General features: G+C 44.0%; 1 protein-coding gene across 5 annotated transcripts in view; it reads right to left on the bottom strand.

Annotated features, from left to right (window-relative positions):
- Positions 1-15110, bottom strand: part of LOC121519859 (zinc finger protein 521-like) — a 126641-nt gene that overhangs the window by 92941 nt on the left and 18590 nt on the right. For 3 of the 5 annotated variants that reach the window (XM_041802945.1, XM_041802944.1, XM_041802946.1), the window contains one exon: positions 14724-14924. The exons of the other annotated variants lie outside the window; for them this stretch is intronic. In XM_041802945.1, coding sequence (XP_041658879.1) covers positions 14724-14924 — 201 coding nt within the window. The remainder of the gene's footprint in view (positions 1-14723; positions 14925-15110) is intronic. 5 annotated transcript variants of the gene reach the window in all.

The raw sequence follows: 15110 nt of genomic DNA on the forward strand, positions 1-15110 counted from the left end.
GTGGCAACAGGATGGAAATGGGGATCATAATGTATTCATGGTGCCGGCGACCTGGGGGCTGCGGAGCGCGCTCTCTGGGGACCGCACTTTACCCAGAGCCAGACGTGTCTGGGCAAAATCACTCCACACAAGACAGCAGCAGAATACTGAGGAGCCATGACAGAATGGAGGGAGGGGGAAAGAAAGAGAAAGAAGAGAGGCAGCACAGAGATATGGGGACGGAAATGGAGGATGATGCTAGACAACAAAAATAGAGAATGGGTAAAAGGCATTAGGGGTGTCTGACTGGTATTGCAGTTAAGAAAGAAGGAATGCTTTGCTTTCTCCAGCTGAACCTTCAAAACAGTAAAGACAAAAGATCTGAGGCTTGCAGAGGGAGAAAAACAGGATGTGATTGGTGGAAAGGGGCTTGCTGGGATGAGTGGCTCTACCTTGAGAAGCCTGACACTGCTGGACCAGGTGGGTGGTTGGCTGGGAAATAAATTGCAGAGGAAATTGGTCCAGATTATCAGGGCCACAAAGAGACATGGCCCTTTGGCCACAGTGCAAGGGTGGATAAATGGCTGTATGAGTAAATGAACAGAGGAAGAGAAGGTGAGAAGATTGATGGCTGAACAGATGGATAGTTCAGTTGGATTGAGAGTCCAGTTACCCAACAACCTATGCACCCCTTCTGCTCACTCCTGACAAATAAATGCTTACATTGAAGATGCATCTTCTTTTCTGGCAGAATGTAATGTGCTCTCTGACCCTTTCCATTCTAATGAGCTCCCTTTCACACACATTTGTTCCTACACGTTTGCAAACTCTTACACTTCCACAAAAATGCTTGCACGCACAAGCAAACAAACACAAAGCTGTAGCCTGACCTGCTTTTCCTCAACAGGAGGGCAGCTACAACAGGCACCATGCCAGGTAAACATCCTCAAGCCTTGTGCACTCACTGCAGAGGGTAACGCTCAATGCTGGAAACACTCTCTAAAATACAAGGAATAGTCAATTATGTTTAGGACTGGGAGGACATTCTTGGAATATATATTCTTCTTACATGGCTCTCCTGCTGTATTAAGATATAAAAAGATTAAAAAAGTCACAACTTTTGCTGCATTCTCTATCAAGGTCCCTCCTGTAACAAGAAGTCATAACACTCCCCCCTAGAGGTGATCATTCGGATGCATTAAGTCTCTCAAAATGAGAGGATTCACCTGCAGACTGCAGTGCATCCTCTTGCACTAACTATCCTCCACACGTAGTACACCCTCAGGCATTCAACCTAGGGCCACAGACAACTCCCTTGTCTGTCTTTCCCCCCTTCCCTTTAGCTGACAGGTTCTTCGACTGCTAAGCTCCAACACGGACCTCTGTGTTTGAGATGACTGTGCAGAACAATCAAGGGAGAGGAAAAAAGAAAGCAGTAGAAGGAATGATGAAGAGGCGTGAGAGAAGGAGTGCGGGCGAAAGAGAGGTAGAGAGAAACAAGGACATCAACAACGTGTTCTCGCAGAGAGATGACCCCTGGCCATCCCGAGGCATCTGGTTTATCTGGCTGTCTGGGTAAGCCACGCACACACCTAATGACTCCAGCCTGGTCCATGTCCCATAGGTTTTTTTTATCCCGGATTACGGATGGGGAATGACAATGGGCTGGTAAACTCCTGCACCTCACGTCTAAGAACTCATATCAGACAAGGAGTTCATGATGAAGAGACTTGGGGTGAGTTGAGAGCCAGGTTCAAAGTTACTGAGAAGTTATGACATTAGTTTCTAAGCTGTATAGAATGATGTAAGATTGCGTGTGCTAGTCATTCTGATTAGCCTTGGATAATGCTTCAAGAGCATTATTGGTTATCTTTAGGGCCCTATGACTTCTGTGTACTTTATTACATCCTGAGTAAATTTTCAACTGTAGACCTGCTGCCTTCCTCCGTGTGCTGTTTGCATCATGGATGCTGCACGAAGATGTTTAGCACTTTAAGCAGAGCTGTTAGCATTAGCAGCTCTAGCCCTTAGCTTCTCTAACGTTTACAATGCTGTGTCTGACATACCTGTGTACTGCTTGCACTGTATGTGGAGCTGCAAGTCACTCAGTCTGTCCTGTTTCCCCAAAAGAAAAGTTTTAAGACTCAATGGGGATTCCACAATCACAGGTGACAGAAAGCTTGACCCGATATGTTCGTTAAGTGTGCTAAACTAAAGTAATGCAGCCTAGTAGAAACGGTTCATATGCTTGAGTTCACATCATACAGACACCTTCAACTGGAGTAAAGAATAAGTAGTAGCCTACATCAGCCAACGACTGCTGACTGGCACAGACAATGAAAATAACAGGATCTGTCGTTGGTTTCATGTCAAAGACCAGTGTAATGGGTGAGCAAGTGACCATGTTAACTGGTAACTACACAAACGTGTTAGTAACAATCATCTTCTTAGCATATATTGACATAACAGGCATGTGCAGTGTTTACACAGTGCTGTATGACAACCACCTACACATTTAGCAAAGAAGTCACCAATTAACACGGCCACTTGTTAAAACACAACACCTGCTCAACTATAGCATCGTCAACAATGAAGGCTTTAGATTTATGATCTTTTTTCCACTGACAAGTATATGATAAAAAGGTTTCCTGCACAAGCTCACACATCTTATTCAGATTTAAAATCTTTAATTTACATGTAAATTACTGTTTTCTTTCTTATTGTAATTAGCTGATAAAAAACAACTACATACACTATATTGCCAAAAGTATTCACTCACCCATCCAAATAATTGATATCAGGTGTTCCAACCACTTCCATGGCCACAGTTGTATAAAACCAAGCACCTATGTATGCAGACTGTTTCTACAAACATTTGTGAAAGAATGGGTCGCTCTCAGGATGTCACCTGTGCAACAAGTCCAGTCGTGAAATTTCCTCGCTCCTAAATATTCCAGTCAACTGTCAGTGGTATTATAACTAGGGCTGCAGTAATCAATCCATTTTCTAATCAAGTACTTTATCAATTCTTCTGGTGATTAATCAAGTACCCTTATAAGAAATATTGCATTTTTTTTCCCAATAACTTTTGCTTTTTTGAGAGAAGTACTAGACAAATGAGAAAAGAAGCTGGGCCCCTTAAATGAACTACTTCTATATTAAAAATTGGTGTAACAGGGTTCTCTAAAGAAAATATATTTTACAAAGTACAATGAAGCTCTGATGGCAATTTACATTTCAGGAAGTTAAATAATTACATTAGATTATGCCATATTTGGGGTTTTAGGGATCCTCTCCCAGGACATTTTAGGTGCCAACACTTTATTTGTTCTATTGTAGTCTATTTCTATTCTCCAATTTGTCATAAAAGTAAAGGGACACTTAATCATCTTACATCCTCTAGTTTATGGATGAATGTAATATTTCACATTATAGCAAGAATAAAGCTCCATCATTCACACAGTGGTTTGATGATGTCTGAAGGTGAACCTTTAGATTACAGGAATATGGTCTATTTTTCAAAGGGTGTTCACTTTTAATTTTTTTCACATTTTTATTTGTGGGTTCATCCACCATAATAATCTGACCTTTAAGACCATCGACTGACATGGAGAACACATTTTAAGGGATAAAGCTGCCTCTGTGACCTGTTGAATCCTGACTGTATGATGATGAACTTTAACCTATTTAGTCTCTCTCTCAGTCACTGTCTGTGACAATAGTGTGTTTCTGTTTAATTGGTGTCAATTTATTATGAATATAAGTCTCATGAAATTATTCAGGATGCTGAAACGTTTTGAAAAATACGCTGTAATCAAGACGTCAATGCGTTGAATTTGAATAGTTTATAATTAAATGTATAATGTGTGCACGTGGAAGAGAGAGAGGGAGAGAGAGAGACAGAGAGAGCGAGAGAGAGAGAGAGAAAGGGGGAAAGCACCAAAAGCCTGACTGTCTTCTGTGAAACTGTCGGGTCAATCAGAGAAGTTTATGAAATTCCCTGAAGTCTGCAAACACAAACTGAGCGCTGTCTCACACCAGCGAGTCATGCAGGCAGCACATAAACCCAGAGATCTCCATAGGTTCACTGGTGCAGGCATAGTGCCTTATTTTCCATGAAGCCATGGGCACTGGCTGCGTAACACAGGACGTGTGCCTGTAAACATCACTGCATCAACCTCTCTTCCCCTGGTGATTTTCACACCTCAAATCATGCATGTTACATTATAGTAACAGTGAAAACAAGTGCATTGTGCCACATAAACAGCCATCCGTGCGAAACACAGCACCGTGCAACACACGGCGCGATGTCCAGGCTTACAGAGTGGGCGTATATGGATACAGGACTGATTTAAGTGAAGCTTTGTGGCAGATAATTTGCTTCGAGGATTTTTTTTTAATCGATTGCCTGAATAATTCGAGGAATTGTTTCAGCCCTCATTATAACAAAGTGGAAGCAATTGGGAATGACAGCAACTTGGCCACGTAAAATGTTGGAGTGGGGTCAGCAGATGCTGAGGCATATAGTGTGCAGAGGTTGCCAACTCTCTGCAGAGTCAATCGCTACAGAACTCCAAACTTCATGTGGCCTTTAAGATTAGCTCAAGAACAGTGCATAGAGAGCTTCATGGAATGGGTTTCCCTGGCCAAGCAGCTGCATCCAAGCCATACATCAACAAGTGCAAGGCAAAGCGCCGGATGCAGTGGTGTAAAGCATGCCGCCACTGGACTCTAGCGCAATGGAGACTTGTTCTCTGGAATGAAGAATCGCACTTCTTTATCTGGCAATCTGATGGATGAGTCTGGGTTTGGGGGCTGTCAGGAGAACGGTACTTGTCTGACTGCATTGTGCCAAGTGTAAAGTTTGGTGGAGGGGGGACTATGGCGTGGGGTTGATTTTCAGGAGCTGGGCTTGGCCCCTTAGTTCCAGTGAAAGGAACTCTGAATGCTTCAGCATACCAAGAGATTTTGGACAATTCCAAGCTTTGGACAATTCCAAGCTTCCAACTTTGTGGGAACAGTTTGGGGATGGCCCCTTCCTGTTCCAACACTGACACACTGACACACTGACACTGACACTTGTGCACCAGTGCACAAAGCAAGGTCCATAAAGACATCGATGAGAGAGGTTGGTGTGATGAACTTGACTGGCCTGCACAGAGTCCTGACCTCAACCCGATAGAGCACCTTTGGGAGAATCAGAGCAGAGACTGAGAGCCAGGCCTTCTTGTCCAACATCAGTGTGTGACCTCACAAATGCGCTTCTGGAAGAATGGTCAAAAATTCCCATAGACACACTCCTAACCTTGTGGAAAGCCTTCCCAGAAGGCTGCAAAGGGCGGACCGACTTCATATTAAACCCTATGGATTACGAATGGGATGTCACTTAAGTTCATATGCAAGTCAAGGCAGGTGAGCGAATACTTTACAAAAATTCTCAGAAGGTGCTGGTGGATCAAACTTGAAAACGGACAGAAGAAGAGCAAAAACATCTTCTCCTCCAATAAGGGCTTTCAGTGCTGTCCAGATCTGATAAAACTGCCTCTATACAATAGTTACATCTGAGCAAAATGCTACACTGATGGCAGCCATTGCTACCGGCTTGCAATACAACTAAACCCTGCCTGTAGCTACAGTCTCGCTTTCCTCAAAAGATGCTGATTGGGTCCAGTCTCAGACCTGGCACAATTGTTTCAGACTGGGGCTTTGCAGATGGATCAGCTTGACAACAGACATGATATCTGGCCTATCTATCTGTTTCGCAAGATTATACTGAAGGGGTAATAAGTGTTGATATTCAGTCTTAGGTGGTGAAATCAGTTTGGGTAAGAAAAAAACAAAAACAAAATGGTAATAGAAGATCTCTAATGTACAGCATATACATTTCAATATAATTCCAGATCAGGTTCAAGATAATCATACCTTAAAGGGTGCAGTACTCCTCATTTGTATGCAGTATATCATCTAAAACTGAAGGTCAAATATACCCATAACTCTGAGTTGGGAATAATCTTGTAGGCCAATGTTAAGATGTAGTTTTGACTCACTATTTTTTCCTCATGTTGCATGGCACTGCTGAGCAGACCTCAATCTACTTCTGTGGTGGAGATTAGTAATCATCTAGGGTCTTCATATTGATGGCCAGGCTCAGCTTGTTTGCATATTTACTGGCCTCAGAGCCCAGTCGCCTGAGGTGAGAAGCAAATTACATTTCTGCTTACCCCCACGCGCACAACTCTCACACACTCCTTCGATTTCTATCCCTCGTTTTCTTCCCCCCAGTTTTTTTCCCAACCTTGTTTCTCTTAACATGCTGATCAGTCATCTTGCAGTAAGCATCCTTTGCCTGCCCTGGTTGCATTCGTATAGCGGTCTCATTTGGCTAACATCATCACAGTGTAATCTTGTTGGAGAGAGCAATCAGTTTACTTTGGAATTAGGTATTCCGTTGGCGGGCCCGGAGAGAGGGAAGGCTCACAGGGTTTAAAGGATGCAAACGAAAGCATGCTCTCCAGAATACAGTCTTGAGCCTGATTGGGTGATAACAACCCACACAGGCTCCATGTGAGAGTAATGAATGGCCAATGGGAGGCCTGAATAATAATGCAATTGGATTAAAATCCAATCACACGATGGTTTTGTCTGTTGACTTTGTTTGTGGGGTATGTTCTACAAACCAAGTTCATGATGAGAAAGATGCATCATGCTTTGACTGGGGGCACATAATGTCCTAATATAAAGATTACCACTCTGTTTACCACAGCCCAATCTCTCTTGACTGTCAGTCAGTCCTGCAGGATTTTGTTGATCTGATTTTAGAGTACAGTACATGCATTGCATATAGAATGAGTCTGATAGCACGATGAAGTGATAGTAAGAGTTACACATGCACTCTGCTGTCTTAAATCCACGGCTTATTCAGAGAATAGCTACCACAGGTGGCGAGTAACTATTTAATCAAGGATTTTAATGTCTTGGTTTATCACAGGGACATGTACCAAGCTGGCACGCTCTGCAGCCTTCCGCACAATCCCAGCCACTCATTGGGAGGCTATCTCTTAGGAGAGGCTCTCTGATCAAATCGATTGACTCCTCCAGGATGATCGATCAGCCAGGCAGGTTGGAGATGGAATAGATTAGATGACCTTTACATTCTCAGTGGTGTTGGACCCCCTGCTGTCCACTACTCTTAACATTAAGAGGACATCTCTGTATTACCTGACAGCATGACTTTACTGTCAAACTATTACATTCTGTTCCAACACAATGTTCCCTCTGCCAAAGCGTAGTCCAGCTGGTGGCCTTGGAGGCCTTAAAACGACACCCATCCTGGCCATAAAACTAAATTTATGAACCCACCTTCCAGTCTGAAAAATGGCAATTAGCACTAAGGAACAAATGTGTTACTTCACATGATATTTGAGAATCCCTGTCCTTGTGGGTGGCTGAACTCCCCGTATCCTGAAGTATAGGAGTGGCTGTTCCACAGAACTCTAGCAGCCCCCACCCAAACACTACCCCCTGGCCAACAAAAACAGCCCCTGGGAGGGGTAGAGGAAGGGGGAAATGTTGAGTCCGTGATAGTGTAGCCCCAAAGTTCCTAAACCACAGCAGCTAACAGGATGCCGTCACAGCTGGCTCTGCTCCTTCCTGTGGGCCCACTCCATGGAGCTCAGCCTGCTGGGAGACATAAACCTGTCGGACTGGTCACTCTTTCCACCGCCCTCCATCTCCCTCCTTCCTTTCCTCCCATTACTGGCGAGTTTGGCAAAAGCCATCTAAGGGAAAAACCCTATGGGGATCAATGTGCAGTACATTTCCAGGCAGACATAAGCAAAATCCTGTGACCTTTTCATTAGGGAGTATCAACATGATTCAAAACCCTGACAAGGTTTTCTTTTAACTGTCTGTGAATGAGGTACACACTGATTGGTGAACTTTTCTTTGTCTCTGTGCCATGTTACATCCTGTCGACTCCTGGTGTAAATTATCGGAGGGAAATGTGTCACTGAGAAAGCTCTCTGGCATTTGATATGCTAATACAGAGTGTTAATAACAATCCAAGTGTTTGTTCATGTTACGCACTTCACACTGTTGTTTATAAAATCAAACCAAAAAGAGTGAGGGCTCATTTGCCACATGAAAAACCACGCACCTGCAAAGGTGTAATCTAATCAGAGGAATACAGATTTTTAAGAAGAAAAGTATAAAAGCTGTCTTAAGGTACTTGAATATCTAAATAACATTGTAATTTATCAGTGAGATTGTGTTCTGTAAATTAATAAGACACAGATCAACTTAAACCGTGCACACCTGACTGTATTAAGTGGATTTGGAGAGGAGAGAAAGAAAACATCTACATTTCACAACGCATTTGAAAACGAAGCCCTGAATGTCCGGAAAGTTTTTAAAACACATTTTTGCCTTTTCTTTGTGCCTAGTAATGTTTCTCTGTATCTGCTTCATCATTATTCTGGTGAGCAGTCCCACGTTTGAAAGAGAAAAAAAGAAAATCATTTGAATTCTGGGGACCCAGAGGAGAGTGAGCAAAACCCAGAGGTAAGATCCAAGCTCGCTCTCCGTGCCCTTCCGTTGGCTGCCTACCTGGTAAACATCTCCACAAGCTCCTTGCTTTCAAAACACGTCAACTGTTGCCTATGTACTTTAGACTGGCCGGGCCAAGCAGGAATTGAGACTTTATTTTATTTATTTATTTTTTTTCACTTTTTCTGCCTCTCTTCTGAGGCACCGCACATAACCTGTCTGGCATTAATGATGTTGTTAATAAAATGCAGCTTGTCTGTGGGTGGGTTTGCCTGGCAGGCCTGGTGCCTGTCCTTCTCAGAGATAAGCCCACTGCTGGCCTTATCTACCTCCCACAGCCCCACCCAGCAGTGATGTGCACTGGACACACAACCAGTCAACTCATCACTGGCTAATTACCACCTCTGACTGCCTTACAAAGCAGGCCTGGAATCACATCGCTGGTGCTGCAAGGACTGGCTCTTCCCTTTCTTGACGGTGTCTCACTTCATTTCTTTGTCTTTTCTACACCCCCCCCCCCCCCAATCTTCATTTATTTCTCCATCTTCCCCTCAAACTGAAACATTTCACTTGTCTCCCCTGGCTAGTTCTGTCCTCATCTTCAAGTTTTTGAAGATCATCCAAGAGGCGCTGAGCTTTATGGCAGTATTTTCCACCTGTCACTGAGAATGGAATATGCAACAGCTTCATTGTAGGTGGTCAGGTAAATCCTGTCTTTGCCTTCCAGTGTATGTCTATGCATTCTGAAAAGGACTAATGTCATTTATGTTACAGTTTCACAGTAAGGGCTTATGCTATTTGCGCGCTGGAGTTGGTTCAGTCTCATAGCTTCAGCAGGGCAGCCCAAGTCACTTGTGTTACAGAGGGAGGGAGCGGTTTCTTTTATTCAATTGTTTTCCACTTCCACAAGCGTGTGCCAAGGGGGAGGAAAGCGCCGGCTTAACACGCTCTGCAATTCAACACGGCCAGACGCAGTCCTATTAAGATTTAATGTGCCATTCTTCTGCTTGTGCCGCTGAAAAAGACTTGCAGGCTGAGGAAGAGAGTGAACAAAGAGCAGGCAGAGCCAGGGCCAGGGAGAGATGAAGAGAGCAAGAGAAACCGAGACAACCGCTCCATGGCCGGGGTTTTGTCACACCACTGAACTCAGATGTTTCAAAGGGATGCTATGGAGTGGAAGGGGAAATAACATCGCTGATATGGTGTTTTCACTCACTGTTTGTAGTTCAACAAAGAACATGGGATTATCTCTGTTTTGTCCACATGCCATCCCTGCTTTTGTGGCTACCTACTTAAGAAAGAGGTCAACTGGATGAAGTCACAGCATGTGTTTTTGCCTCGCGGGCGATGAATTATGTGTCGTCTAAAATGTAAAGAGCAAGCACGCAGGTGCTGCAAAGGACCATGTGTGTATGCGTTTGTGTTAATATGTGTCACGGTGTGTGTGTGTGTGTTTGAATGCCTTTGCAGATGACTGATTGAGCAGGAAAATACATGAACTAGAGTGTGTTAGATAGAGATGAGTGAGAAAAGGAAGGATGTAAGATGTTAGCATCCTAAACACACAAACAGAGGCATAAAATGGTAGATTCTCTATTCTTATTTGATTGTTTTCCTGCAGAAAATGCAGCCCTTGTCTGACAAAGACCAATAAATACTTTATACAGTGCATAATGTGTGCAGTGTGAAGCACAGGGGAGAGAGAAAGAGGGCGTCCTCACGAGGGCATATGCTTTGAATTCCTAATGACACTCCTGTTAACGTTACTGGCACTGTCGCACAGAAAGACAACGCACAGGGATGCTACGCCATGGAGTCAAACATCTACTTTAATACTCTCTTTCTTTCTGCGCCTGCCTTTCTCTTCCTACCTATTTCTCTTCCTCCCGTAGACACTAACGTAGAACATGCCCCCCACACAAAAACTTACACACAGGAAAGACTCCAGCTCAATTCTGAGAGCTCGCTCTAGCATGAGGTCTCTTTTCAGTGGCTGCGTTGTGCCAGAAGTAGCTATTCTCCCCTGACCGCCTCTCTTCCTTTCAAAGCCTTGTAATCAGTGTGCTGCTCTTTGTACCAGGATGTCGCAAGACGCCCCAGCAAAAACACAGCAGAATTTCTGATGAACGGCAGTGGCTCAGAGTTCGGCTAATCAGGTCTTGCTCGTGTCGCCTTCCTCTTATGTGAGGCCCTTCTGAAGCAAATAAAGTCTTTGCAGTTTGGCACATCCTTCTTGGCAACCAAAAAGCAGCTGTTGGATCAATACACAAAGTTATACGAAAAAAAATATAGTTTAACCAATAAGAGCCTGCTGGAAAGAGTTAGTAGGAAAACATGGACTGCCAAGAGTCTGCTCATAGTTGAGGGTATGACTGAATGTTTCCATGCTGCTGACCCAAAGACTGGATGTAAATGAATTCAAACACTTCAAATAAACATGTCGTGGCTGGGATTGGAGAGGAGAAAACATATATCAGTGGGTTTGAAAATTTTGTCTGGTTCCACGTGGCAAACAGAGATTTCATATTAGAAATTTGTCTCAACTATTTCTATCATATTACCATCCTCTGTTTTGTTGGGGGAGCTTATTGTTTTTTCACTGAGTATTAATATTTCATTCGTATTTTTCTCATAAATCTGAAATGTATTTTATTGAAGCTGAGTGCATTTTGCAATGTCTACAGGGAAGAGGAAAGGGGGAAATCTACATAATATAAATCCATATATGGCCCAGTTATCTCTCTCTCTTTCTCCATTGCACCCTCTCTGATTGATTCCTTTATCTGAGGGAAGCAGAAGACATGCTCTGTTTGCTCGCACAGTGGCCGGCAGGAAAACAGAGAAAGACACTTATTAAAAAGGTCATCTCACAGAGGGTTAAAATAGCAGGGCACGGAGCTCTCTAAGGAGAGCAGCCATGCCCCTCCTCTAGTGAAGGACACAAGAAAAGGTGTTGCTCATGGGAGCTGGACCCGTAATGAAAGAATGGCCACCAGGCTGACAGCCCATGTGTGCACTGGGCTATTCAAATATCTTCAGAGACACAGGATTGGAGAACTGACAGTGAAAGAAAGGCTTTGTGAAAATGCAATCTTCTGAATTAAACCCAGAGCTAGAGGTGTTATTTTTATTTACAGTGTGGGCTAGCTAGTAAACATGAGCTGAAATGAGCTGAGGAGCAGAGTATTTCTTTGGTGACTAGGTGTGAAGGCATGTTTCTTTGCCTAACATTGCAATTTCATATCTAGCGTCTGAACATGTCTTGTGCCAACTGAGAACAAAAGTCAAACTACAGACTGTGTTTCCGTTTCTCCATGAAGGATCAGTAACAATACAAGGCTGTGCAGACAATGCAGTGAGACAGTGAGACAAAGCATTCGTGAAGTGTTTTTGGAAAGGCCTGTGGAATAGCAGTGCCTCCAGCCTCCTGTCTCCTCCCCAGGGCAGCCTAAAGCCCTGTCGGCAGGATGCTGATCCCCACACGGAAACCTGATCCGCAGCCATCCTGGAGCCGGAGGGGGGACGGGGGAGAGCACTCTCTCTCCCCCCGTGGAGCCCCTCCACTTCTGCTCCGGAGTTAAAGGGGTGCTCTGGGGGAACATTCCTCTAGCCCTGCCCCAGCCAGCCTCCTCTCTCAACTCTCCAGAGGAGCATTCTTCCAGCCCTGCCCTAGCCTTCACTTGGATCTCCAGGGGAGCATTCCTGAAGCCCTGCCCCAGCCCAAGACGGGCTCCCTGGGGACACATTCCTTCAGCACTCTCTCTCTCTGTTTCTCTCTCCTCATCTCCCTCCTTCTTCCTCGCTCCCCTTTCTCAGACTCTCGCCTTCCTCCGCAGTCCAGCATTAGCGCGATCAATAGCACCGATCGCATCAGGGACACGAGGCAATCCATACCCATGCGCTCCCTTAGCGCACTGCAGTGGTCACGGCTTAAGTGCATGAAAAGGTGTTATACCTCTGCCAGACGGGGGAGAGACAATGGCTGCCATTGATCGTGGTGACATGTTACATCTTTCTCTTTCTTTCTGTCCATCGGGTGTGGTCGGCATGCAGCTAGATTCTGTTTGGATTTTATTTGGTCTGCTTAGTCTCACTCCTATTGTGAAACTGGGGTTTTAATGCAAAACATAGATGAACAGTATAACAAGGCCCAGAATGCGTGTGGTATACATGGGCAAGTCTGGTTCTGCTAATACAATGTAAACGCTCATGGGATATCAGCTGGTGGAAAATAGCTGAGTTCTGTCGGGGAACAGCAAGCAAATCTCCATATGTGGATTGGTTCCAGTCAAGCTCTGCAATTTGTTTACCAAAAATAAAACATTTGAAATTGTAAAAAATGGAGGGTTTAGCAGGTGCTGGTGCTTGATTAGAAAATGGTTCTAATAAAGGATCCATCTGTGAGTAGAGACTTGATGTAAGGCAGATTAATTGGTCATGGATGTCTACATAATGCCACATAGGAAATCTCCCATATTCCAGAGAATACACAAACACACACAGAGGCACACACACACTCAAAGTACTTAGTATGCCATCTAGAAGTTTCTTTTCTCCCACTGTGTTTGAATACTAATAGAGTGTTTCTGCACAATCACAATACCCTAATGGCAATTAGATTCTTTTGTTTGGTTTCCACAGGGGCTCTTATCCAAACTGCGTTTTTTCATCATTGAGCAATTAAGAGTTATTTGTCCGTAAGATTGACATTTATAAAAGCTGGGCTTAATTATAGAGAAAATATGGCTGACTCAGTCATGACCACATTACAACTGAGCAGAGCATAAAAAACATCTGCCCCTAAATCTTAACACTTGTAACATTTATTGACTATTTCGAGAATAAAACATGACTAAATACGTAGAATAGAAATGTTAACTCAAACAGTCACCCTTAGATTTTGAAATGGTGCTTTTGTTTCCCAAATAATGTTTCCTTCAATTTGTGTGTAAGATCGACAAAAAAGGGTAACGGGAGGTTCTGCACTTTGTTTTCCCCGTACCGATGAATTCCTTTGTAGGATTACGGTATTGTTAAAGTGAATGGTGCATTGATTTTCACACCTTTAGTCGACCAAGCGTCACTTTGAATTTGCACAAGCATAAGCACACCCGAGGCACACATACATGTAAACAAGCACATGCGCGGTGAGTAGAGTATGTATGCATTTCTGCTTAAATTCACACCAGTGGGGAAATGCACATGCGCAGGCTTATGCACACACATAAAACAAACACAAGCTTGGTTCAGGAACAGTTAATGGAAAATCTTTGTATAACTTGTGGGAAATCTTCACTATAATTTGTGGTTTGCTGGTTGTGGGTTGCAAAATATGAAATCAAACTGTGTTTGAATGTAAACAGAATAGGAACTACACTAGCTTTCTCTTGAACAGAGCTTTGAATTTGCTTTGAAATGATAAACAGAGGCTTCTGTGCTACATCAAAAACTGAATCATTACTCTTCAGCCTGTTCTTGTTCTTGAGTCTAAACCAGATAGGAAGAGACAAGGTTTGAGCCCAAATATTTGGAAATGTGTGTCAGATAGCGTTTCTTAATTCAGGCCCATCAGGACGTGCAAAGGAGGACAGCAAGTCCAGGAGAAGCACATGGAAACCTTCAGTTCCCATCATTAGTTTTGTCTGCCACCTTGTCAGGGTATTTATAGCTCTATTCATCCATCAACAGGTCAATGACACAGTCTGCCAATGGCATCCTTCTCTTTCAGTCCCACTGTGTATTACTACTGCTGCTAGCTAGCACTGGGACCAGTGAAGGGACTTTCCTGAAGCTAGGATCTGTTTCCAGTTTGTGGTGTGTTTGTTGTGAGATTTTATGGCTGCATTTAAGTTTATCATTAAATGATACCGTATTAAATGTTACACTTAAATAGGCAAGGACACAATGCATAACCTATAAATACAGTTCTGTAGCCTGGAGTGGTCTATTATAAGGACACATGGAGGCCTATCTGTGTCATGTCTGTGTTGAAGTGTGCTATGTGTGAGGCCTGTGAGCGTCTTTGTTGTTGGATATCTACCAAGGAAACTGGTAGTCTGGTGTTGTGCTCCCCTCGGTGCGGTGTACTAACAAACATAGTGTGGCATAGTCTCTGGTGAAGGCATACAGCGAGAGTAGGAGTGGTAGAAGAGCTGAGTGGCAGAGTGGAGGGGAGGCTCGGTGGGCTGAACGTTGTTTACCTGTCAGCTGGCATTGATTAATCTTGTGTTCGGTGAGATCGCTCAGCGACTCGAACACCTGCCGGCAGCTGTCGCAGCTGTGCAGCGCAGGCTCCTCGTCCTCCTCCTCTCCCTCCTCTCCTTCCTCTGGAGAGAGCAGCCTCTTCCTCAGACACCCGGTCTCACCATCCTCCGCCGCCCTCTCGAGGGCGCACTCTGGATCTGCCGAACCACAGGAAATGACAGCACCACATAGTCAGAGGGGTGACCCGCACAGTGAGGTACTACAGCTTCCTCTGGGTGACAATAAAATGGATTTCTAGACTCTGGATTTAATAAAAACAATAATAAAAGCTGTAATAAAAATGCAGGTTCAATTTGGGCCTCTGTAACTCAACCACTCATGCC

The sequence above is a fragment of the Cheilinus undulatus genome, linkage group 13, assembly GCF_018320785.1.
Source record: "Cheilinus undulatus linkage group 13, ASM1832078v1, whole genome shotgun sequence".
Taxonomy (NCBI): Eukaryota; Metazoa; Chordata; class Actinopteri; order Labriformes; family Labridae; genus Cheilinus; species Cheilinus undulatus.